At 39.0% G+C, this 27,471-nt stretch overlaps 2 protein-coding genes across 2 annotated transcripts; both read right to left on the minus strand.

Moving 5' to 3' along the window:
• Positions 1 to 484: 484 nt before the first annotated feature.
• On the minus strand, positions 485 to 27,058 carry LOC109613436 (uncharacterized). The gene is made up of 3 exons (XM_020038235.2): positions 26,263 to 27,058; positions 1,327 to 2,358; positions 485 to 1,265 (listed from the first exon to the last, which is right to left on the minus strand). The coding sequence occupies exons 1-3, from the start codon at positions 26,360 to 26,362 to the stop codon at positions 1,093 to 1,095; spliced, it is 1,305 nt and encodes a 434-aa protein (XP_019893794.1). The 5' UTR covers positions 26,363 to 27,058; the 3' UTR covers positions 485 to 1,092.
• Positions 7,844 to 23,737, minus strand: LOC131800472 (protein chiffon). Its single transcript, XM_059124784.1, has 2 exons — positions 23,597 to 23,737; positions 7,844 to 15,636 (listed from the first exon to the last, which is right to left on the minus strand). The coding sequence occupies exon 2, from the start codon at positions 15,615 to 15,617 to the stop codon at positions 8,925 to 8,927; it is 6,693 nt and encodes a 2,230-aa protein (XP_058980767.1). The 5' UTR covers positions 15,618 to 15,636; positions 23,597 to 23,737; the 3' UTR covers positions 7,844 to 8,924.
• Positions 27,059 to 27,471: the final 413 nt, after the last annotated feature.

A 27,471-nucleotide genomic window follows, 5' to 3' on the forward strand; every position in this document is an offset into this window, starting at 1 on the left:
CGCTTGAATTCCACTACGAATAAGTTTTTTTTTCTGGAAAAAACTTTTGTACGCTTGTAAACAATATAACAAACTGTCACTGGAATAATTGTAACAGCTGTCGGACGAGTGGCTTAGAAATGTCAGCAGTCTGAAATTTGTTGCAGTTTTTTCATCTCACCCTGAATATACGTTATAGGGTCTACCAAGAATATTTTGGGATGTTATAAACGAAATGACAAAGTTAATATGTCCTCCTTATCAAGGTGAAGGGTATAACTAGTAAAAACTCGTTACATTTTGGAGTATTTGAAAATTCTGCCGGCTTTTTTTGCAAAGTTTAATTCGGGACATTTCATAGAATGGTACGTCACAGAGAGTATTCAACTGTAAAAGTTATGCAATTGTCACTATAACAAAAATAAATTAAACAATTAAATTTAAAATATTTTTTTTTTATAAAATCCATTTTTTATTAAAATTCTTTAGTGACTTTAAAAAAGTAAATGTTTTATTATTTTGTTATGTAATATAAAATTGGATGGTACAGCTTAAAATTCAAAACAATGTGTAGAATTAGAATGAAAGTCAGCATATTAAAATTTCAAAGCATTTGGCATTTTTCCTAGCCTCCACCATTTGATGGAGGTTGTACAAATAACCAATAAGGCTTACAAAATTTATAATAGAAATTGGAAACTGGGCACGAACACTGATCTTATGTCTAAAATCTTCATCGTATATAAGATTTTTAGGTTTCAAACTATGAGAGCCGCCATTGGGAATGTGGTTATAAACTCAAATCTGGTTATATGAAAGTATATACTCTATTTCATAACCTGCAATAATCTTCTAGTTTTAAAATTTGTTTCGATATCAAAAGGAAAACTCTGAATATTTTTATGTTATTACTGATTTTGGAATAGAGCAGAAACCTATGAATTAAAAAATCTGTGCAATATTTTAAGGTTATAACTCAAATATATGGTTAATAATATAAAATTCATCCACACATCTTGGAACAGTAATGCCTTTTAAGAATTTGCTACTTTGATCTAGTACTTCCACATGCATATATCTTGGCATTTCTGAAAATTCCGTGTCATATATCAATTATTCTGGATCCAAAAAACGTTGACGCACATGCCAACGTAAACGATTATGATTGGTTTCACCCGGTATGTGTTTACGAAAATAATCCCATTCATTCTTATAATATTGATACAAAGCCACTGGATCGGCGTTGTTTGGCTTGCGAGCTCGTCCTTGAGAAGATGAACGGCGAACTAAAAAAATAAACATATTGTTATTTATTTTAACAAATTATAATGCTACATATTTACTCACTTAAAACACTAGTTGTTTTTGAAACACGTGAACGGCCACTGCTACGTCCGCCACATGTCGAAACAGGACTACATGATCGTTGGGCACTTTTTGCTCGTGTTTTAGATTTTCCTTCGGTTTCTACTTGCCATTCGGGTAACTTTTGGTTTGGTTTTGATCGTGCTAGACGTGTTATACCGGTTGTTGCTTTGTCGCCACTCAAATTCTCCCATTCAGGTATATGGCAGCGATTAACTGGCGACTTTTGTTTGCGTAATGACGAAATGCGATTTTTGGCTGGAGATGAATCGGACAGCAACTCTGCCATCAATGCCTGGGAATCAATTGGTTTTCCTATATTTTCAGAATTTGTCAAATTTAATTTCTCATGAATTTCCCGAGATAAGTTGTCTAAATTGTGGGTTGTTTTATTTTGATCATTAGTATGTTTGATCTTGGACAAATGTTCTTTTAACTTTTCATTTACAATATCCTCTATTAGAGATGGTAATGGCTTTGTTGGACATGTCTCTTGCGGTCCATAAAGTTTGTCTTTTAATGCTTTGTTAACTAGATCTTGTACAATTGCCCTTAGGGCGTTGGGATCCATAAAGAAGTCATTCGTTGCTGCAGCTGTTTTCTTTTGGCAATTGTGTTTGTGAACTTGCGAATTGGAAAATTTCTCTTCCAAAATTTCAGCAACAATTTGCTCCACTGTGGAACGGATAGATGCGGTTTGTGTTGGTTTGGAGACATGTTCTTGCCTTCCAATTGCAATCAAACTGCTATCATCAGTTGATGTGCTTGTCTCGTTTGAAGATTTATTTTTTTCTTGCAAAACTTTTTGTCGTCTTTGGCGAGCTTGTTTACTTGTTGTTGGCAAGTTGTCATCGGAATTGTTTCGGAGTGGTACTTCTCTTCCATGGCGTAAATTCTCCTTGTTATGCTTGGCCCTAAAACTGGCCGTTGTTCGTCGGAATAGACTCTCATAATAATCGTCTTGATGGGCATTAACGCCCATTCGTTCTTCATATTTGATTAACTTCCGTAAATCTTAAATGAAAAATAAGAAGAAGAAGAATTTATTTCAAAGATAAATCAACAAATAAATTTAAATAAAAATCTAAATAAAATAAAATAAAAAAATAAACATATGGTCTGTTCCAGAACCTGCAAGAATCTATTGGTTTTGTAAATTTTTTCGATATCATAAAGTGAAAATTGGTTATCGTAGTAAAAAGATGTAAAAGTTCTGAACAGACCAATAATCAACAATTGGTGAACACGACCTGGCATAATATCCAGAGAGATCCAAAATGTAGGAAGACACTGATTCAGGTGTTAATTTCGCCACTCCTTCTGCTATACAAACCAACCAGTATAGGTAGGCGAAGATCGCTATCAGCCATCAGCTTGTGTCTACTTCAAGTGGCGCTTAATTCGCTCAGGCTGATCTTATGATAACCTATTAGCAATGGGTCATGACAGGTTTTGCACAGAAATCGGCAACTGCTTCATTACGTTAATCCTTGGAAGAAATAAAATTGTGGGGATAGGAAGCACAGGATTTATAGAAAGAAGTACAGGATGAGATAAAAAAACTGCAACAATGTCAAAAGCCCTACTTTTTATATTTTTTTAAATTCTATTGAATGAAAGCAAAAACTGTCGGAAATAGCATCAAATTTTAGAATAAGTTTAGATTTGTTCGAATTGGTCACCTTTGGCACGAATCATGATCTTCAAATTGCCAATGAAACCGTCACACGCTGCCCGAATGTTGCTCTGCGGTATTTTGGCCCATTCCCGGCAAAGCACTTGCTTGAGGTGATCGACACTTTGGTATTTTTTAATTTTAATTTTAATTGGTATCCGGAGATTTTGGTGGTCATTGTGCCATGAAGCGAGGAACCTCATTTTGTAACCATTCTTGGATGGCACGTGCTGAGTGCGATGGTGCTGATTCCTGTTGGAATGTCCAAGGTCTGCGGCCAAAATGTTTGCGTGCCCAAGGCTTTAATACACCCTCCATAATATTTTCGCTATAATATTCGGCATTTATTCTGATGCTACGCCCGATTAATACGAACGGAGAGCGACCATCGGCTGTTATGGCAGCCCACACCATCACCATGTCCGGCGCTTGAGTCCTGGTGGCCAACTGAAGGTGCACATTTTCAGCTGACCTCTTTGGCAAGTAAACACGATCATTTTGTTTGTTTACAAACTGCTGGACAACGAAAGTTTTCTCATCGGAGAAAACCAAATTCGACAGTTCACCACTTTCGGCCAAGCGAAGCAACTCCTTAGCTCTTTTGAGTCTATTTTCTTTCTGTGGTGATGTAAGTTCTTACACTTTTTGGAATTTCAATGACTTTACCGCGAGCTCATATTTCAATATTTGCAGAATGGAATATTGCGATATGTTCAGCTCACGAGCCATTTTTCGGCCACTGCGACACGGGTTTCGATCAAGTCGCTTCTTAACTTTTCGAACCATTTCTGTTGATGTTGCTGTTTTCTTCCGTCCACTTCCTTGACGTCGGGCTACGCTACCAGAATCACGGTAACGAGCGATGGTACGAGACACAAAAGATGTATTCACATTTAAATGCTGAAGTGCTCTAACGATAGCTACTTGTGGTTTTCCAGCCAAATATAAAGAAATCGCACTATCACCAAAATGCTTTTGTGCACTTGTAAACAACAGCTGTCGGACGAGTGGCTTAGAAGCAGTCTGAAGTTGGTGGCAGTTTTTTCTTCTCGCGCTGTATAAGGACAGTATAAAAATTTACTTCTCTCTCGACATCGTTGATTAATTTCAGACCTCAAGAATTCTATTTCAACTTAAGACACAAGAGATTGGTCCCAGTCTATCCTATACGATTTCTGTCTGTTGAGGTTCGAACAAACCTCCATCCTCGTAAACCAATTAGGCCCACCGTGCGATCTACCACAATGGAGACCCAGGAGATCGATGAGGAGCTTATCGACCTCGACCTTTAAGGTGCGGAGATCGGAGGGGTATCATCACACTAAAGATCAAACTAAAAGTTTTATTTTCATTGTGCCTCAATTTACAAACAACATGTACGTATAATTTCGTATACTTGTGGTGTTCGTGTAGATTCTTTGTTGTGTAGTATTACCTTGTAATTTAGAACCAATTAAAGAACCCTCGTCCTTGTGGGAAATCTGTACACTGTCTGACACTGCATTTAGCCACCTGGGCGAATATCATCTTTTCAGTTACCTTCATATTGCTAAGATGTCAATCCCCTCTTACAGTATTCTGAAATGTCAGAGTCTTACTCTTAATATATATTCTAAGATCATTATTGAGAATAAAATGTTTTAGTTTTTATTTTACCCCTCTCCTCGTTTGATAAATTAAAATGACAACAAACTTTTAAATTAATATTTTTTCTTTATTATTATTGCAACATAAAATTGTTACAATCTATAGTTACTTTCAAATTTAATCAATGTGTTTCTGGTTTGTTAAAAAAAGAAAATTTTATATTACCACTCATGACTTTTGTTCTGTGTTGTTTTAAATTTAAGATTACATATAATAAATTACATTTAGGTGATCTATTAATTTGTTCATATATAATTTTTACATTTAAAATGGTGAAAAAAAAAACATTTAATTTTAAATGAAGGGAACCTGCTATGTTATGGTAGTATTTTTCCTTTGTTTGAAAATTCTGGGTGTCGTATGGCGGGAAGGGCATCAAATTACAAAAAAAAAAAAAAAAAAAATAAAAAAAGGTATTGAAGGCAAAACTGATTTTCCAATCACATGTCTGATTTTCCATTCACATGGTTTGCTTCAATTTTTTTTCGGCGACAAAAAATCTCAGTCCTCTGGAGGCGGAGCTAGTTGCCTCGGTTAATTTTGAGAAACCAAAATTTCCTTACAAAAACAGGTGGTTTAGCTTGAATAATTTTAAATTTTCGGATAGAAACAAACATAGTTGATTGCTATCGGACCCATCCATATGTTGCAGATAGTGGAAAGCCCAGTAGATGCAGGGTGAGATGAAAAATCTGCAACCAATTTCAGACTGCTGTCATTCCTAAGCCACTCGTCCGAGAGCTATTTAAATTATTCCAGTGACAGCTCATTATATTGTTTACAAGCGTACAAAAGCATTTTGGTCAGAATTTTCCAGAAAAAAGTTATTCGTGATGGAATTCAAGCGTGATAGTGTAATTTCTTTATATTTGGCTGGAAACCCACATGTGGCTATCGTTAGAGCACTCCAGCATTTAAATGTGAATAAATCTTTTGTGTCTCGTACCATCGCTGGTTACCGTGATTCTGGTAGCGTAGCTAGAACTTAAACAGCAGCCGACAGAAAATAGACTCAAAAGAGCTAAAGAGTTGCTTCGCTTGGCCGAAAGTGGTGAACTGCCGAATTTGGATTTCTCCGATGAGAAAACATTCGTTATCCAGCAGTTTGTAAACAAACAAAATGATCGTGTTTACTTGCCAAACAGGTCAGCTGAAAATGTGCACCTTCGGTTGGCCTACTGAACTCAAGCGGCGGCCATGGTGATGGTGTGGGCCGCCATAACAGTCGATGGTCGCATCAGAATAAATGCCGAAAATTAATGCGAAAATATTCTGGAGGGTGGATTAAAGCCTTGGGCACGCAAACATTTTGGCCGCAGACCTTGGACTTTCCAACAGGGCTCAGCACCATCGCACTCAGCATGAGCCGCCCAAGAATGGTTACAAAATCAGGTTCCTCGCTTTATTTCCAGCGCACAATGGCCACCAAAATCTCCGGATACCAATCCGTTGGACTATTGTGTCTGGATTATTTTGGAAAGCAAAGTTGCCACTGAAATGTCGATCACCTCAAGCAAGCGCTTCAAAATACCGCAGAACAACATTCGGGCAGCGTGTGACGGTTTCATTGGCCGTTTGAAGGCCATAATTCGTGCCAAAGGTGACCATTTCGAACAAATCTAAACTTATTCTAAAATTTGATGCTATTTCCGACATTTTTTGCTTTCATTCAATAAAATTGAAAAAAAAAATGTAAAAATTAATGCGTTTGACTTTGTTGCAGTTTTTTATCTCACCCTGTATACTGGGTAGCTGCGAACTGAATAAGCATTCGCGGACAGTGAGCGGGTCTAGAGAGAATGTCTCGGCTTAAATACCCGCAAGCCAATAATCCTTAGACTGACTCGGACAGTTATTCAGGATCGTTTGCTACCACCAGTAGTAGGACGAAACGGACAGTAAGTCTGGGAGGCAATAATGCTCTGACACTGGATCTAATAAACGATAACGTAGTCAGACACTGGGCTGTGCTAGAGAGAGTCTCAGCTTAAATACCCAATAATCCTAGCCAATACCCAATAATCCTTAGACAAACTCGGGCAATGATTCAGAATCGTCTGCTATCGAAACGAGTAGTAAGTCTGGGAGGCGACAATGCTCTGACATTGGACCTATTAAATGAAAATATAGACAGACAGCATATAGAAATCCCACAAATTATTGTGGATATGGGTTAAGGCTGAGTCGGGTCAGCATCCCTGTAGACTGCCGGGGAACCCCATGTCTGACGAGGAAGATAACATTAATACCATTTGTTCGATATAAAATGCGAGAACTTGGCCCTAGTATCATTCAGAAACCCAATTCGAGACCAAAAAAAAAAGAACAAGATTCAGATAAAACAGCAGATAATATTTCACGGAAATATGTTCAACGCAAAACTTATTCCTCAAGCTGGTCTGACGAGGAAGAGAACATTAATACCCTTTGTTCGATATCAAATGCGAGAATTTGGCCCTAGTATCATTCAGAAACCCAATTCGAGACCAACAAAATAAAACAAGATTCAGACAAAACAGCAGATAACATTTCATGGAAATATGTTCAACGCAAAACTTATTCCTCAAGCTTGTCTGACGAGGAAGAGAACATTAATACCGATATCAAATGCGAGAATTTCGCCCTAATATCATTCAGAAACCCAATTCGAGACCACAAAATAAAACAAGATTCAGACAAATCAGAAGATAATATTTAATGGAAATATGTTTAACGTGAAACTCAGTCCCCAAACTCGACGATTAAAATGTACAGTCATGTAAACATAAATTTAAATGAAGAGTGGATTAGAAATGGATAAAACCTAATAAAAAAAACCCTATTTTTCTTCGACTTCTTCAAATCCTCAACATTTCACTTCATGATTTAAATGTGTTCTATAATGCATATATATGTTTAATAGGAATTTATTGTAAAAAAAAATCAGTATATATTGTATAAATTAATAGTAACAAATATATTTTGATAATGACCATTTACTATGTAGTTTTCATTTGCATTTATTTTAAATTATCATTTGTTTTATTTATTTTAAATTAAATACTAAAAGCCTACACGTTATTTAACTATATTTATGTATGTATTTATATATTTATAGAATTGTATTACAATAAATTTTGTTTCTGGTGATCTATTTTGAACTAAACAAATTGAATTACAAAGAGCAAAGTACATGGATTATGGTATAAGCGTTATGTTGTATGTATTGATTTTTATTCATTTTATTGTTAATGGAACAGTTATTTCAGTTTTTTCGTTTGGTTGGTTGTTGTTTTTTCGACAAATGGAACGGATAACGCACAAAAATTAAAAAAAAAATAAAGAAATACAGTAAACGAAAACAACAAATTATCAAACAAAAGGGTTTTAAAAATCCCAAATGATTTTTGTAAACAAATTTTAGACAAAAATCTTATTAGTATACTTTGCGTTGGCATATATTGCTAATTTGTAGCTTTTTACAATAATTTATCCTAGGCGTATCTTAATACCATTTATATGTATATAAATTACAAAAGGTAATATATGTTGTTTTTTTCAAACTTTTTTTATACGAATACAACATTGTGTTCTGATGTGTGTGTGTATTTTTTTGCATAGGGAAATATAAAGTTCTTTCCGAGGAGTTTGATATTTTAATAAAAAAAGAGATTTTTTCATAAGACCTTAGGTTTCAGGTTATGGGTTCAATGATATATTACTGCAAAAAGTAATTTTATTCGAAAGATTTTCTTCAAGTATTTTCACAGGTATTGAAAATTATCCAGCACATCTATGCCTCTGCCGAAAATCAAAGTAGAACAACATCTACTAATCCGGTATTCACACACAGGAAATTGTCTAAAATAAAATCTGATTTTTTTGGGGAAAAGAAGACAAAATCCAAATCTTCCAAAATGTCCAAAAACTCATTTATTTTCTTTCATAAAATTTTCTGTTGCTGTCACCAGATTAATATTCCTTTAGATTCCTAAATCGCTATTCTTCATGAAAACCAAATGAAATAATAAAATTCCATTTGCAATCCATTTTGCGAAACGATTTGAGGAAAATTTGTGAACCCAAATCTCGAAATCTTCGGTATGTAATAATAAACCCTTTATCTATTGACAAAAATACCGCAACTTCCTCATCAAGTCCTCAAAATTTCACATCACACCCTTGTTGCATGGCTTCTATTACTGATGACAATGTTACCGCTGTTGTCGATCGATGATGGTGTTCAGTCGAAAATGGGTATTAAAATATAACCCTGTCCCTATCTGCGATAACGAAATCTTCTAAACGGTGCCCTCAAACGTCGGCATGTCACTCGTACCTCCTTCTTTAGAAACTGTGAAATGGCCAAAGATTTTACGGCTGCCGTCGCCGCTTCAGCTGCACACGATGCAGCATTGGTGGGAGCATATTTGGATATATCAAATTTTCGTTTTGGCGTTGTCGTTGCGGCACTACTATTCAGTGTTGTATTGCTCGAATGATCATGCTGATGGTGTTGCTGTAAATTAGGATGATGATGATGGTGGTGGTGATTATGATGCATTTCATCGTCACCGGCATTTCTTAGCTGAGAATGGGAATTGCTAAGATCGAGATCGGTGTCCAGGCCATCTGACGAAACAGTGAAAATATCCGAATTATCACCAGCCTTTTCGCTGGGACTAATACAGCTACCAAGACTGCCATTCAATTGAGGTGTGCGCCGCATAGCACGCATAAACGGGGTGCAGGGTGTTGATGTTGTTGCCACATTCTGGCGAGACTTGTCCACAGGACTTAATGTGGCGGCGTCATCAGCTAAACAACGCAATCGTTTTTCTTGAGGTTCATAGGAATCTTCATCGTCTTGTGTGAGAAATGTTTTCGATGTGGAACGTTTCGATTTCTTTAGGATTTTCTTGCATTCAACATCGGGAGCATCCTCATCATCATCTTCTTCGCGTTCTTTATCATCGTCTTCCTCTTCTTCCTCCTCATCCTCCTCCTCCTCATCGTTTTCGTTATCTCCCTCCTCCAATTCGACCTCAGATTCTGCCGGCACTTTTTGTTGTACATTGACGGTATCTTCTTCAATGGAATCGGCCATAGTATCATTATCCTCTTCCTCATCGTCATCGTCTTCTTCATCGTTAGCCGTTTGTGAATCTTCATTCAATCCCAGTTGAGAATCCTCCTCCTCATCTGCCATGATGTTCATTGTTTCATCATCTTCTGCAACACATTTTCCATTTTCGCCCATCTCAACATCAGAATCGGGTGGTGTAATAACACCATCGTTTCTTGTTTTTTCTTGCGTAGTTTCCTCATCATCGTCCACTAACTTTTCCTCATCCTGCACATCTAACTGTTCCTGCTTAATGTGTACCTTTTTATTCTCCACCACTAGTGAACTTTCTTGTTTCCCCAGACCATTTTCCAGGAAATATATTTTATTACTTTGAGATTGTTGGCGGGTAACTGTCTTCTTTCGACAAACTTTGGGCCATCCCGTTCGATTGGTTTTGAGATTTTTTCGTTTACGATAATAGCCCAACATATGTGACGTATTAAATATGCTAAACTTTTTCGCTTTAGCATCTTGACCAGCTCGGCCATCGTCAGCGTCTTTTTGACCATTTTCCAGGTCTTGATTTATCAAATCACAGAGATCGAAATCACTGGAAAAGTAATCGGTAGATGGCGGAGTGTTAAGAATACTTGATGAGGAGGCAGTAGGCATATCTTGTTCTTGGCGGGTTGTTAGCTGTGAGGACTGATGGTTTACACTCGGTTCCAGGGTCGAACCATTCAACTCAAACAGATCATTGTCCACGTCTAAGCCGCTGGGTGGTGTTAATGTCAAAAACTTATCTATTTGCCATTCCAGAAATCGAGGACTCTTGTATTCTGTGGTAATCTTCTTTAAGGCTTCCAATGCTGAGGAGTCTGCTTCAAATTCTAAGACACCCTTTTTGGAGCCTGTCTTGCGAATGGCTGGTAGAATATTTTTGTTGTTTTTGGCAGTTAACGAATTTCGGGGAACACCCACTAATCTCTGCCGACCCCTGCCTCGTTTAAGAATGCCTCCGCTACCACTAGCACCCAGAGATTCACGAGTTTTATTCGAGGCATTCGGCGTTCTTGATCTTTGCTGTATCGACAACGAAGAATTTCCCGTTGAATATCTACCGAATAGGTTCATAGCAACATTATTGGCAGCAGCTCGACCTCTAGAGGAACGAGCAGTAGCACTTGCCACTCGAGAAACAAAAGGCGGTGAATAATCATACTTGTTACGACCCCTTCGCATACGCTTTACATTTTCCGATATTTCGGTAGCAAAGCGTAGCTCCTCCACGGGTGTGGCCGCCTGTGAACGGGTTCTGGGCGAATTCACAACCGTGCTTTGTGGCAGGGGTGATTGTCTGGCAGGTGTTTTGACACCAGGTGGTGGAGTTTTCAAACGCTGCGCAACTTTTTGTAGATTTACTTCTTTTTCAGCAAGCTCCTGGACAGTTGGAATAGCCGGAAGCGGCCTAGAGTCCTCTGTTGGTGTTTTTGGCTCATCACACTCAGAGTTTGACTTACTCACCGAGTCCTTTCTCTGTTTTATAATACAACTTACTAATGCCAGGGTGGAAGCATGCTCGCGGGGTGACTTCCGTGGTGGTAGCTCCAAATGGGCCATGAACGCTGCCTTATTAAGAAGTTTCTTATGCATCCGTCGAGATTTACCAAAAGTGGCCGTACTACTTGCACAACTGCTGGCATTGCTGTGGGTAGAGCCAGCACGCTCGTGTCTACTGCGGGTACCATCTTCGTGTTTTGTTTCCACTTTTATACTGTCACCATCCGCCGCCGCTGCTGCAGATAAGCGATGAGCATTGCTACTTTGTACCTGTTCTTCCAGTTTTTGACGCTGCAGCTTTTCTTGCTGCTCCTGTTCTTGGCGATAACGTTGAAGCAAGTGCAGTTTCTTGTGTTTGTGCGTATATGGTGTTGCGGTTGCATTGGAATCGGTGGTGGATATTGAAAGTTTGGAATGTTCTTGCTGCTGTGGTGTAGCAGGGGGGAGTCCTGAGTTGGAAGATGTCCCACAATGCTGCGTATCCTCCTCTTGCTTTATTAGGTTTTCGCATTTCGTTTGTAAATCTTTATTGCCAGCCCTAGATGATGATGATGCTACAGTTACGGCCTGCTTGCCATCAGTCTCTTGTTGGTTCATATCTTTATTCTGACAAAGTTTGCAACACACTTTCGTTCCCATTGCGCCTTGCAGGGACATTTCAAAGGGCACCGGTCCCAATTCATAGGGCAATTTTCGATACGTTGTGGAACCATAATACTCAAAGTACTTTTCTTGACAGTTATCTTGTCGTTTGTAGACACGATACCATAAATCATACTCGGGTAAACGTTCGAAGGCATATCGCAGTTGCTTGAGACGTTCGCTCTTGGTAAAATCGAAGAACCTAGAAGGAGAAGACGGCTCCTTTTTAGGTGGCGAGGAGGATTTTGGTGATGTATGCTGCTGCTCTTGTTTCTTGTCAACCGGTTGGGCAGACTTTTCCTCTTTCGCTGTTAGGGCCGACTTTCTCAGAGATTTCTTCGGTGGAGATGATGGTGCTGCAGCAGGAAGTGGTACTGATGGTTGAGTTTCCAATTTCTTCTTTTCTATCACATCTTTATCGCCAGCTTTTGCTCTCGTCTGGACCTTCGGAAGATCAGGCGTTTCCTCAACAGTTTCTTCTTGTTCTTTTTCAACATCCGAAGTAACTTCCACTTTAACGACGGCTCCTCCAAAGCGTGTTCTTCTTTGCCTAGTTGTAGCGACGCACTTGGTGACCGTCGTTTCTGTCAACTTATTTATTGATTGCGCTTGCGGATTTGTTTGAGCTGGTGTTGTAATATTAGCTGACTTCTTGGGCGATGTTTTAGCTTTGCTTTCTGTCACCTTAAAATCCTCGTCATTTTCATCGTCATTATCCACGGAGACATCATCGTCGTAGTCCTCCTCATCAAGAATTTCATTTTTATACACTATGGCAGTTCCACCGCGCAACCTCTTTTCGCATGTGTTAGTGTTATTTGTAGTTGGCGAAGCGATCGCTTCAATATTATTAATCGACTTTGTAGATTTGTTGGTTTTTGTATTCTCCCCCATCCTATCCTCCAGATTAAAAACAACTGATTGACGGTGACTATAGCGCAATCTTCTAGTTCCTAATTCCGCAATTTCAGACTTTGGTTTATTTTCTTTTGGCGTTTTTACCTCCTCCTCCACCTCTTCTTGCCTTTCACTTTTTTGCTCAGCTCTTGCCTGAGCTCTCTTTGTGGCTAGGGAGGGAGGCCTACCGACTTTGGCTTTAGCTGTTGTGCCGTTGGATGATGCCGCTGTTACTATTGCACCTGATTGTTGTTGCTTACACTTGTTTTTTGCTGCATCCACAGCGGCCTGCATAATACGCGTGCTGGTTGTAGCTGCCGTAACTATTGCCGTTGCGGTTCGGGAACTTTTGCGTGTTGCTTCAGGAATTATTATTTTAGCTGTCTCCGCTAAAATTTCAGCAGAACTTGGTGCTGCCGCCGAATTTCTACGTCCACCGCTTTGGGCTGTGTTCTTTTTCAGTTGTTCAAGTGGCTGGATGGGGGCTTTCGGAAAGCTCTGCCTACCTCCCTCACCTTTGGAGGAGGTGGTGAGGTTGGTAGTAGAACTAGTTTTTAGCCCCTTTGTTGGTATGGGAGTTTTCACATAGGTTTGTCTGCCCTCTTCCTGGGTATTTACAGGTGTTATAATTACATTACGTTTTCCCGTTGTTTGGGCAGACAGTTTTCTCGTGGCCCTCGCTATGGCCTTCTGACCATTAACTATGGCCTTTTTTGGGCATTCTTCAAAGTATTCCTCATTCTCGTCTTCGGATTCGGATGATGGTGTCGCCTCCGATGGAGTACCCGCCGATGAAGATGTGCAAATCGATGCCGTGTTTTGGGCCCTTTCCGAACTTGTGTGCCTATCGATATCAGTGGGCAATTCACTTGAGTCGCTTCGCTTCTTGGGAAACATAAAGTTCTCCGCCTCACCATTCAAAACCTGCAGTTCGGTATTGCGCACCTTTTTAAACTTCACAATAATGGACGGTGATGCAGTTACAGAATTGTCGACACCCACTCTATTTTTAGTTGGTGTACACTGCACATCAGTTGTATGCGTTTCCACGACTTTGTAGAGGGAATTTGGTGGCAACATGGCACGTATTGGTGGCGACAAAACAGCATTTGACGCCGATCCAGAGTGTTTTTTGCGACCTGTAACTGGCGTCTTCACAACTAAAGGTGGTAATGGTGGTGGTGCCGTCTTCTGTGGACTAGGTGTCTTTGGTGATTTGGTGGTGATGATTGCATTCTTAAATTTTTCAGAGGAATGTTTTCCCTTGGTAGACCTTTTAGACTTTTCGCGCAGTGTTGGTGAAGCGGTTGTGGTCTTTGATGGCTTATTCAAGGAACAAGTATCTTCATCGACTGCTTCGTCGACTGCTTCATCATCCTCCAGAGGATCTACTTCATGACCGACTAGCTCTTCTTGGTCGACTTCCATTTCTTCCAACTCAGCTTTAGAATCTAATTTACGATTTTCACTTAAGAATTTATTGACATCCGCCGAGGATGTTATCAGTGAATCCAAGGCTATAAAATTCTGCGAATTTTTGGCAAAATATTCATGATCCTTGGTCTTCAGGTGGATGGTTAGAGCATCATATTCAATTTTACATATTTCACATACACCACATTGCTTGTCGGACGAGTCCTTGGGTGCTTGAGCCTGATTTTTACAAACGTTGTTTTTCTGTGAATTCGCGGGCGATTTGAGAAGCTCATTATCTTCGGGTTTTCTAATGTTCTGGGCCGATCTAGATCTTGATTTCCGAGTCATGTTGTTATCTTTTTGTTGATTTGTCTCACCACCGTCGTTCAGTTTATCCTCCTCCTTTGGGATATCCTTCTTGGGCGACAGTCGAAAAGCCCCGTCTTCACGTGTCAATTCAATTTTAGGCCACTCACTTGCTGGCTTTTTGAAAAGATGGTAATATGGGCGATAATTGCGTTTGAGGGCTTCGATTTTTATAAAACCACCTTTTAGACTAATTGGTTCAACTGTGTACGACTTTTGGGATCCCTTGGCTGAATCTCCCAAATAATCCTTGAGCTCGTGTTGGACTTTTTTGAAAAATCTTAAAGCATTCTCACACTGCCATACAACATAGGGTGGGGGTGGTCCGACATTATCTCTGGACTTTAAAGGTGTTGTTGCAATTACGGCGGCTGCTTGTGGTAGTTGATCAACGGTCGACGCTCTTCGGGTAATGCAGCCAGTTGTAGTGGGTGTTGTTGTTGCGGCAGTACTTAGACGTCTGGCACGGTTTAATATGGCATCGGCTCTAGAATTTCGTATTGGTTTCTTGGATATGACTGATGTACTGCCATTATTTGCTGCTCTAGAGCTTTCAAAATTTTCTATTGAGTATGGAGTCTGCGGCGTTTGCGGTGTCTGAGGTGTTTGTGGAGTACCTGGGCAGCTGGTGTTATTACTATTGACAACCCCGGCGGCGGCAACAACTGGCTTGTCGGTTACAAAATGTGTAACACTGGGTGTTAAGAAGAACTCCAATGAACCACCCAATAGTCTGATTTGTTCCTCAATACGTTTCGTTAGCTGATGATCACATATATCCAAATAGAATTTAAAATGGCAAAGGGGTTTCTTGCATTTGATTACTTTGACAGGAGTACGTTGTTTGTGTATATCGGATACCGTAGCACCTGCTGGTGATGCTCCTGGCGAAGCTGTTGCTGCTGCAGAGCCTGTCGGGAGGTTCCTTGTTGTTGGCGTTGTTGGCAATTGCTGAAAAGTACTTTGCCGCTGTTGCTGTGTTTTAAGTTTGCTTTTTTTGATGATTTCCGATTGTGGTTGCATACCTTTAGGCCCAATATGGCTAATGTTACAATTTCGAAATTTTGTCGTTGGATCGAAATAAGCGGAGCAATTTTTTGTTTGTTGTCGTTTGAAGTTGTTTTTCATTTTGCAGTGGAACACAGTGTTGCGAGATTTTTTTGGAACGAAAAAAGAGAAAAGTTTGGAGAAAAACAATTTTAATTAATTTTTGTTCAATACAAGGTAGGTAAATGAAATCATTTTTATGTAAAATTTAAAAAAAAGACCGCCAAAACTCTATAGAAACCTTTTTTAACACTATCCGAACAGAAAAAAAAAACAATGAAAGCAAAACGAAATGGAAAAACGTCTAAGCCAAACTAAAAAGGACCAAAGCAAATAGAAATCTGACAAGCCAGATGTACAAAAAAAATGACAACAATCACACATCATCCCCCGTGATCACACAGGCACGCATACACACATGCCTAAACGTTCAGCAGTGGGAAACAAACACACACACACTGAGATGGAAAGGACCATCAGGATATATTGCACAATAAAATACAACTCTGCATGTGTATATCAGTGTTGTAATTGTAGTGATAATGATATCGATCTGTTTTCGATTATTACAAAAATGTAGATGAGCAAATTTATTTATACCTATGGAATCTCAACTGAAGACAAATGGGCGAAACTTTTAACACCCACCTTTGGATAAAGGAAACATTTTTATATAAAATACCTGAATTCAAACGTGTTATAATACCGTTAAACTTTTCAAAAAAAAACATAAATTAAGTGAGACCGTTATATAGATGCCATACCAAATCGGGAACCTATATAGGTCATATTATACTTTAAGGATTGTCATCTAACAAATCTTCCTTAATATCAAATTTGAAACAATTTCGTGGGCAAATGTGACTAGGATTATCAAAATACCGAATATCGGTGGTATCGTTATATGTGCGCTTTAGGAAAACGTGGACCTAAATATTAAATGTTCTGCCATCGAAACTATAACCCACTATGAACTGCAAATACCAATTTTTGACAAATCCCTGGAAAAAGTGGCAAAAATCCTCAAAATACGGAATATCGTTATATGGGGGTTATACAAAAACGGGGACCTATACATACAATGTTGTGCGACCGGAGCAAGAGCCGTTTATGATCTATAAACACCATTTTTTAGACAAATCCGTAGAAAAAAATGTTGGAAAATTCATCAAAATACCGAATATCGGGAAGTTCCGTTATATAGGGGCTATACAAGAACGTAGATCTATGCATAAAATGCTCCGGCAAGAACCCACTGTGACCTACAAATACCAATTTTTGACAAATCCGTGGAAAAAAGTGGCAAGAATCCTCAAAATACGGAATATCGGGAGATATCGTTATATGGTGGCTATATCAAAACGTAGACCGATGTATCTCATTTTCAATGCCAACCATCCTAGATAAAATACAAATTGTTCTGCCAAATTTTGAAGCTCTATGTCAAATAATGGGGACTGTATCGTGATTTCAACAGACAGACCGAAGGACATCGTACAATCCCACGGCAGCGGGTTCTACGATACCGGATTGACCCGAAACAACAAGATTCCAGTTTCGGCCAGCGGCTGCCAACCCAGTATGTACATGTTTGTGTTTGTTTATTTTTCTGCATTGGGAGCAGCATATCCCGGAATGCTTGCTCCGGATTTTATTGGTCCGTGCCGGGATTGAGGAAAACCCCGGACCTTGGTTCTGCTCGGTTTGTCAGAACGTCATCCACCACAGATCTGTCTCGGTGCGATGTAATGGATGCAGAGAGTGGGTGCACTTCAAGAACTGTTCCGGATTAAGGCGTTTGCGAGACTACAGCGAAAGGGACTATGTTGCGACTTGCTGCAGTAACGTAGTCCCCAGCGAGTCCTCTTCTTCGTCGTCCTCGTCAGAGACGTCGTCTGAGTATGGCACTCCACCGCAGTCTCCAGAACAGCAACCAACACCGCAGCACCTAACGCCACATGTTGCTGTTCCAACTCCGGATTGTGCATCATTCTTGCAATTCAATTGCAACGGACTTCGAGGCAAAATAGATGAGATAGTGGAATTTATGAGTCGGAGGAATATTAAGATCGCAGCGGTGCAGGAAACCAAGCTGAATGAAAATTGCAGCCTACAACGTTGTTATGGTTACAACGTACTAAGGAAGGATCGCACCAGAAGTGGAGGTGGGGGATTAGCGTTCCTGTTACACCATTCTGTTCAGTACAGACCTATCTCGCTTGAGCTAGTCTCTAGTGACCCATACATGGAATGTATGGGGGTAGTAGTCAAGTGTGGAACTGCCGAGGTAGAGGTGCTTAATATGTATATCCCGCCGATTAATAGCTGTGAACCACGTTATTTGCCTGATATTAGTCCATTATTGGTAGGCAATAACCGCCTGGTACTAGGGGATTTTAATGCCCACCATGAGTTGTGGCATTCCGTCCTAGGTAATGACCAGAGGGGATCAGCGCTGGCAGAGCAGATTGACTGCTCCACATTCTGCACGGTTAACGAGGATGCCCCCACCCGAATAAGAGGAGAGTGTCACAGTTCGCCAGATTTAACCATAGTGTCACCCGGTCTGATAAATGACGTGACTTGGCAACCCGTCATTTCTCTTGGCTCAGACCATCTCCCGATAATCGTCTCCATAAGCAGGTCGCCCGATTTCATAACCTCTGAACGCCGCACTTTCCTTAACCATGGGAAAGCTCACTGGCCAGAGTTCAGAGAATTCACCAACCGCCGCTTCAGAGAACTGCCCAACCCTTCTGATGTTCGGGTAGCAGAAAGGATTTTCCGAAACATCATCAGAGCTGCAGCCGCTCGCTATATACCTGCTGGTCGAATACCCGAGATAAGACCAAATTTCCCAGCAGAGGCAGCGGGATTAGCAAACGAGCGTGATGATCTCCGTCGTACCAACCCTACTGATCCTAGAATCAGTGACTTGACAGTGGAAGTCAACCGGTTGGTACAGGAGCATAAGAGGAAAAAGTGGCTAGACCATCTGAAGTGCTGCAACATTGGAACCGATATGAGTAAGCTGTGGGTAACGGTTAAGTCGCTCTCGAACCCTGGAAAAAAGGATGATAGGACCTCAGTCACTTTTAACGACGTAACGGTGACTGATCCGAAGAGGTGCGCGGAATATTTTAACCGACAATTTGTCGAGCACCCCGAGAGTGATAGGGCGAAGCGAAGAGTACTACGTCGTATCAGATCTCTTCCCGCCGAGGAGGAACCACCACAGTTTACGATGGGTGATGTTGCAAATGTCATCCGTAACGCTAAGTCATCCAAAGCGTTGGGCCCGGACGGAATCTCAATGGTAATGTTGAAGCAGCTGGATACGCCGGGAGTCGAGTACTTAACAAAAGTTCTCAATTTGTCGCTAGCCACCCACATAGTGCCTGAAACCTGGAAAATGGGCCGGGTGGTCCCGCTACTGAAGCCAGGCAAGGATGCCAGTAAAGGCGAATCGTACAGGCCGATTTCGCTTTTGTCGCCAGTAGCAAAGACTCTTGAGGCTTTACTCCTCCCCAGCATTAGAGGAAGCTATGCAGTTGCCAACCACCAGCATGGATTCCGTCCACAACATAGTACCACAACAGCATTACACGCCATTTCCACACATATTAGTAGAGGACTAAACCAGAACAGGCCGTGTGACAGAACAGTGTTGGTAGCCCTTGACCTATCAAAGGCATTTGATACGGTCAATCATGCCACACTGTTTGAGGACGTACAGAGAACTACCCTCCGGCCAAGTTTGAAACGTTGGATAATCAACTATATGTGTGGACGCCAGTCGTACGTGGAATTCCGGAACAAGAAGTCCAAAGCCCGTAGAGTGAAACAGGGAGTTCCCCAAGGTGGGGTGATATCTCCGGAACTGTTTAACCTCTACCTTTCCGGAATTCCTCGCCCTCCAGACGGCATTGAGATCGTAACGTATGCGGATGATTGTACGATCATGGCGTCGGGTCCAGTGGTCGATGACATATGCGAAAGGTTGAACCCCTATCTCGCGGAGCTTGCCGCATACTTCCACGCGAGGAATATGAAAATATCCGCCACGAAATCAACGGCCACACTCTTTACCACATGGTCTGCGGAGATGAGAACACAGCTGAATGTTCAGGTCGAGGGGAATTTAATACCGACCACGAACTACCCCAAGATTCTTGGGGTAACGTTCGACAGCATGTTCAAGTCGTCCGCGCAAGCCACAGCTATCTGCGACAAGATGAAAAGTAGGAACAAGGTCCTCAAGGCGCTAGCCGGCAGCTCTTGGGGTGCGGACAAAGAAACCTTGTTGACCTCTTATAACGCGATAGGTCGGTCTGTGGTCAACTATGCGGCTCCAGTGTGGTCTGCGAATACTAGTGCTACGCAGTGGAAGAATATCCAGACCTGCCAGAACGCTGCCCTGAGAACTGCGACAGGGTGCCTCCTCATGACACCAGTGGACCATCTACATGAGGAGGCGAAAGTCCTTCCCTTACGTCAGCATAGTCATATGCTTTCGTTGCAGTACCTGCTTGGGTGTTACCGTGAGAGCCATCCCAACCATCACATGGTGGATAACTCTCCCCCACCCAGGCGTGTCAGGAAGGACATACATGATCTAGAGAGGGAGGTCCAGCGCTACAAGAGAGAGCCTCTAGATCAAGAAGCCTATCAGGCAGGTCTGAGTGGCATTCACACCGATGCAGTCGCGGATGCTATTAGCAGTTATAAAGTGAATGCCGTCCTCGGAGTCCACCCCCCATCCATTGCAGCAGAAGAACGTCAGCTGCCTAGACAAACCAGGGTAGTTTTGGCGCAATTACGTTCAGGATGGTGTAGTCGCCTCAATTCGTATTGGGCACGAATTGATGAAGATGTGCGTGACGCCTGCCCGGCGTGTGATACAGGCCCGCACAATACGCTACACCTTTTTAATTGCTCAGCCAAACCTACCCAACTCACTCCAGAGGATCTCTGGCTACAGCCCGTTAAAGTAGCCGAATTTCTAAACCTGGAGCTGGAACCAGATTAGCAGAACACAAACACACACATGTACTACTGCTACTACAACAACAAGGACATCGTTAAATCGGCTTAGAATTTTATGCTGATTAGGAATATATATACTTTATGGGGTCTACGACGAATATTTAGGGGTGCTGCAAACGGAATAACAAAGTTAATATACCCTCCTTTTCAAGGCGGAGGGTATACAAATTAAATTAATTCCAAAAACAAATTAAATTAATCCTTTTCACTGCAAATTTCAGATCATTAAGCTCGTCTCGAAAGAGAAAACAAACACTTAAATCATAAAACATATGATCTTCGCCTTAATAAGGCAAAACTCATAAATTAATTCTTGTTATACAATGGAATCCAATTAAATATATTAAATTTTTGAAAAATGATTGTTGTTGGTTTTGTTTTATAACCATTTATGTTTTATAGCTTTTTGGAGATGTAGCGGATGTCACCACAAAACTCAACACCTAAAGTCAGGTGCATAGTATCGGCTCGGAAATTTTCTCTTCTTGTTTCCATGTTAAATTATAAAATGACATATCATATCTATGAAATACAAATCTTAATTTGTATATACACAATAATTTTATATACAATGAAGCTATGCTTAATTTAGCAATAGGGAGGTGGGATATACTCTTCAAACCAAAGTTATTCTTGTAAATACAAATAATGCATATGTAAGTATGTGTATTATTAAAAATACATAACTAGCAATTCAACATATGTATAACGTGTGGGCATCAAATAGTATATATGTACATATTTGAATTTTCCAAACATTTACCTGTATACATATAATATGTATATATGTTATTTTCCACCATATAAAATAAATAGTACAATTGATTTTATGAAATGTGTTAGTAAAGAGGATAAGGGGGAAACATGGCTGGCCCGTATTAATCGACCGTGGCATCAAAATAAATGCCGAATATTATCGCAAAAATATTCTGGAGGGTGTATTAAAGCCTTGAGCAGGCAAACATTTTGTCCGCAGACCTTGGACATTCCAACAGGACTCAGCACCATCGCACTCAGCACGCGCCACCCAAGAATTGTTACAAAATGAGGTATCTCATTTCATTTCCACCACACAATGGCTACCAAAATCTCTGGATACCAATCCGTTGGACTATTGTGTCTGGAGTATTTTGGAAAGCAAGGTTGGCTCTAAAAAATACCAAAGTGTCGATCACCTCAAGCAAGCGCTTCGGGAATGGGCCAAAATACCACAGAGCAACATTCGAGCAGCGTGTGACGGTTTCAGGGGCCGTTTGAAGACCATAATTCGTGCCAAAGGTGACCAATTCGAACAAATCAAATCTAAATTCTAAAATGTGATGCTATTTCCGACATTGTTATGCTTTCATTCAATAAAAATTTAAAAAAAAAATTACAAGTATGGCGTTTGACTTTGTTGCAGTTTTTTTTTATCTCACCCTGCATACAATACAAATGTCTCATGTTACCCATAAAGAAATATAGCTATTTGACAGAAAGTAAAGACAAGAAAGATAGCTATTTGACAGAAAGTAAAGACAAAAAATATAGCAATTGGGAGGTAGAAACTGTTTACCAACAGCATTCCCTGGCTAGGCAGACCACCCTGGTAAATATACTTATAGAGGTACTTTCTTCTTCTCTTTCTCGTTTCTATAACTCTCATATCCCCAACAATTTAATTTCTTCCTTGGTCCAAAGGACTCTGAGTTAAGCAGTTGTGGAATCTCATGTAGATGTATATCCTTAAAACAACCCAACCTATAATCTAAATTTACCCTCAGGCTCTTTTCCAGAACCTGCAAGAATCTACTAGTTTGGCAATTGTTTTTGATATCATAAAGGGAAAATCGGCTTGGTAGTAAAAATATTACACCCTTACTGTTATGGAACGGGCCAATTGAGGCATGTATCCCATGTACCAATATATCGCATAAAGAAGCTTATTTAAATCCTCTAAAAGAATGTTTATCTTCGAATTTAAATGTAATAACTTATTCAAAAATTAGAATTCAATCAAAAGGGTTGTTACATACAAATTGAACCTAAATTTGAAATTAGTTTAAACCGAAAATTTGATCGAATCTTTAAATTCGATTACAGTGACCTCAATTTACTAGGTACCTAAACAAATTTAAAACTCATTTCACTTTTGTAAACATTTTCCATTCTGAACATTAGTTAGTTATTACATGAAATTGATTATCATAGATGATAGACATGAAATTATCTCCATAATTGACTAGCGATCACCAACCATTTTAGATATATGCCTATTGCATACCTATTGCTCCAGCCAGTTTAGTAGCAAAACAAATTTGTTATTTGCAAAGTTACAGAACTATGAACTATGTAAAAAACGATAGAGGACAACGTATGCCCAAAACATTGTATATGGTTGAGATTACACAAAAAAGCAAACACGATTCCTCTGCACCGGGAATGATTTCTTTTCCCTGCCAGCTCACATCACGTTTTTTTGTTTCTCCTAAAGATGTTATTTTTATGTACATAAATACGTAGACATTTTTCTTCGTATGTTCATATGGCTGGCAAGTGAACAAAAAAAAGTAATAATAAAGAAGAAAATAGTCTAAAGAACAACATCACAGCGACAATGCACAGCAGAATATGCGTTCGTCAAAAGCACACAATTTGATTTTGTGTAGATGTTTTATAAGACTTATTTCTATGTATTTTGGTTTCTGGTTTGACTCATGCTAGGAGTTGAATACGTTTCTTATGTGAAATATGGCGAAAATTGCAATGAAAATCTTCCCTTTGGATTGGCAAGGCAAACACGCACATTGTAGTCCCTTGTCCCTATCTTTTGCACAACAATATTCGAGAGCTAATCTGTAGGAGGCAGAAATAGATTTTAATTTTCATAGCAAATCAGAAGATTTGTGGAAAATATAATTTTAGCTTACCATTAATAGCTGTTTCTAACTGAATATTCGTTTGTGTCATCTTAAATTGTAGATTATTGCATTTTAAGTAAAATATCGTTTGCTTTTATTTTCGTTTTTTTTCTTTTGTCTTTCGTAGTTTCTTATATTGTACGTCAAAAATGCAACCCTGTGCCGTCTGTTATGAACGGTGTTGCTAATGTTGCTGAAATAATTTTCCGCTAAATCGAATTCGTTAAAAAAAAACTCAAAGGCTTACAGAAATAGAGCAAGCTTATTTTGAGGCATATGGAAAGTATTTTGACTGTAAACAACGTTGTTTTTGGAAGAAGCTGTCAATTAAAGAAACTTAATAATATGGAACTCAACTCTTGTTCTGTGAAAACGTTAAATAAAAACTTTTATAAATGAAAGAAATTTCAAATGAAAAACATTTTAAGCAAATATTTTTCAATTCATGCTTTCATAGAAATTCATTGAAAATGTTTAAAGACAAAGCCTTTTTTAAGTTTATTCACAAAAAAAAAATTAAAGAAGTTGTTTTTAAGTCAATATGTGTAAAATTGATTTATGATGTTATAGTAATGGTAACACATGGCATTTAAGCTTTTCATATGGTCACGATGGTATGGATCAGTCGGATCCAGATTATTACTTATCGGGGCCAGATATATCAAGATTAATCAAATCACTGTAAACAATTACACATATTTTTTCCCGTTCCTAAGTATATATTTTCCCAAAATCTTAGTAGCATACCGCATCCGTAAATGTATAACGCCGTAACGAATAACGTCGTGTTAGCATCACTGATCAGATTCAGGTTGCGCGCTAAGAAATCAGCGTAAAGTAAAATCAAGAAATAACGAAAACTCAAGAAAAAGGATAAGACAACAAAGTCACCACACTGTCAAAATGAAAACATGAAAAACAACAAACGACAACAAAATAAAAGCAGTGATAATGGCAAAAATTTGAAGAAAACAAATAATTAGAGAGAAAACAGAAAAATGCGATAAAAGTCATTGGAAAGAAAATATAAAAAATGCAATTATAAAAATAATATTAACAAATTGCCAGTGACAGTAGGCAGACGACAAATACAAAAATTAAAATTATTATTGCCGACACACAAAAAATGCATGTAAGATTTGTAAATTGTTGGTGTGTTGACGTTGTCAGGGAAGAAAATGTGAAAATGGAAACAAAAGTACAGGGAGAAAACAATACTTAAATACGAAAAAATAAAAATGTGTTCGTTTTGTCATTTTATATAAGGTTGCTTGCTTGGTAGGTTGCTTGTATGCAGTAGTGAGTGAATGTGGATGAAAAAACCAGGCAAGTAAAATATGTGATGATGTTTTGTGTGTGCTTCAGTTATTTTTTAGGACGGTTGGTTGGGTCTGTGGATCTAGTTGTTTTTAGTACATGGTTGGTCGGTCTGTCGGTTGATTCTTTCGTTCGTTTGTTGGCTCGAACAGACTGACGAAACAACACTGGCCTGTATGCTCTTGTTTTTTTCCTACTATCAAAGCTAAAAACATGAAAAATACCATTTATAATGTATGTGTGGCAATTGGCGTGGTGACTACGAACCCAGTGTGGTTGGTTGTGTGTTACCTCCTCCTCTACCTTGACTACACACTACAAACAAACAATAAAATACACATACAGCCGGCATATTATACAAAGCAATCAACCGACCGACAGACTGGCAGCCAGGCAGGCAGACCTACCGACAAAAACACAACTATGGCAAACAAACCCAGCACAGCACATAAGAGCTCACTTTGCAGCAACCAACAAACGAATGTTCAAAAATTAAATGTATTTTGTGCTGTTCGTCGTTGTTGTCGTGGTCGTCGTCTCAAAAACATGGAAACAATTTAACGAATACAGCCAGAAAGTACATTATGTATCAAACATTTATTTTTGTATTGATGGAAGAAAAAACTCGGTAGAACACAAGCGATTGTGGTATTTTTGCTTGACTGGAAGATGATGTGTTTAAAAGTTGCAGCATTTAAACTTGTTTCGTTTCATAAAACTTCATTTCAAAGGCGATATTCATCAAAGTAATGAGGTTAACTAAATCGTTTTCAAGCCAAAGCGAAATAAACAAATAATAATAAACGAAAATGTTTTTGTTTACAATTAAAATCGAATTCTCACTCTCACACACTTCTTTCATACACTCTCTCTCTACTCTACTATGGCCATAGACAAATGAAAATATAGACAACGAAATGCTCTCACCGTTTATCTTCGAAAAAAATCGAATCAGCAGATGTCGTCTATATCGTTTCAGGGGTTTGAGTGGGAATATTGAAGTCACTCAATTCTAAAACGTTAAAAATAACAAAAATTGTAGGATATTTGTCAGTTGGAAATTGTTCCATAATAAAATAAATGTGAAAATTACGAGATGACATCAAAAAATTCCGGAATAATCAAGTGAAATTCTTGAAAAACGATGAAATGTGTTTTCGAAGTCGAGTGGCTTGAACGCGTAAATGAGCATGTTGACTATGCAAAACATGATGAGAGCCACCTGGAAAAAAAGACCAAACTAACTTTTCGTTGTCTATATCTTAATTTGTCTATGCTATGGCTCTCTCTTGCATTCTCTCAACACTTCTATACCGTTAGCAATTTTACAAAATTTAATATTATTTAATATGTTTTACCTTTTAGGAATTCTTTCAGTTGTTCTGCCGATATATTTCGGAAGCCCAATTCATTTAAATAATGCAAAATGGCGCGTGCATCCACTGGCAAATGTGACATTTTCTTGTGAAACTCACACTAGCGCTCTCCGCATACATTGATTTCGGTTCGTAGAGGGCACAGTGCGATGAGGAATAATGAGAAAAATAATATAAAACAACAACAAAAACTTAGTTCAAACAAAAAGAAAGTCCCCACATACAATGTTTCTGCTGTCTCTGTTTCGCGTTGTCTTCGTTGCCGTTGTTGTTATTATACTGTAGCCAGCAAGCTAGAGCTTGCTATGTTGTATAAATTTAACACTTTCAATAAAAACGATTCGCGTACACATACACACTCGATATATGAGAATTTCTTTGTAATTTTGCGTTATTTGCAATTCTTTTTTCTTATTTGATGCCGTATTTACACATACTTTCAAGTTTTTTCTTTTATTAAATTAAAAGTAATTTTATCTTCTCGCAATCGTTTAAATTTTTCCCCGTTGCTTGCTTGGTGCTGTTGTTGGGCTTTGTCAGAGCGTTGGCTTTCTGGGGGTTTTTCACAAGTTTTCTATATTTATTTGGCTGTTTTCATCTAAATTCCATGCAATATTTATAAAACAGTTTATGATGATGTTGTTTTTTGGTTATTTTTCTTTTAATCTACTATAGTTTTATTGAATTTGCTTTAACTTTACACAGAACGTATCAACTTTTTGTAATCGTCGTATCGTTTCGTTTGACGCTCGTTTTTTCTTTCATACTTTATCTTCTGCTTGCTTTTGAGGTACTAGGGATATATAGATCGACTGACGTGTAATCGATTTATTGCCTTCATCGATTAACTGACTTTGAACATTAGTTTATCGATTCCTTTAATTTTTAAAAATTTCATAGAGATAGTTCTTTTGCACGCCAAAACAATAATTAAACATTTTATAAAAATCTGCTATGTTTTAAAGCGCGAAATGATATAAAAATTTTAACTCAATAATCGATTATTCCTTTTTGATCAATTAGCTGGCCCGGTCCGCATTACCGGCCCGTACTTTTAGTCTTTAATGCATATGTTTTAAAGCATAATAAATTGCAAATCTCACTTATATAAGCGGCTTCATTTTTATTATAAGTAATGAATGACTCCATAGTAATTTGTAAATATAAATATATATTCATGACAAAAATTAC

Source organism: Musca domestica, unplaced genomic scaffold, assembly GCF_030504385.1.
Source record: "Musca domestica strain aabys unplaced genomic scaffold, Musca_domestica.polishedcontigs.V.1.1 3, whole genome shotgun sequence".
NCBI classification, from domain to species: Eukaryota; Metazoa; Arthropoda; class Insecta; order Diptera; family Muscidae; genus Musca; species Musca domestica.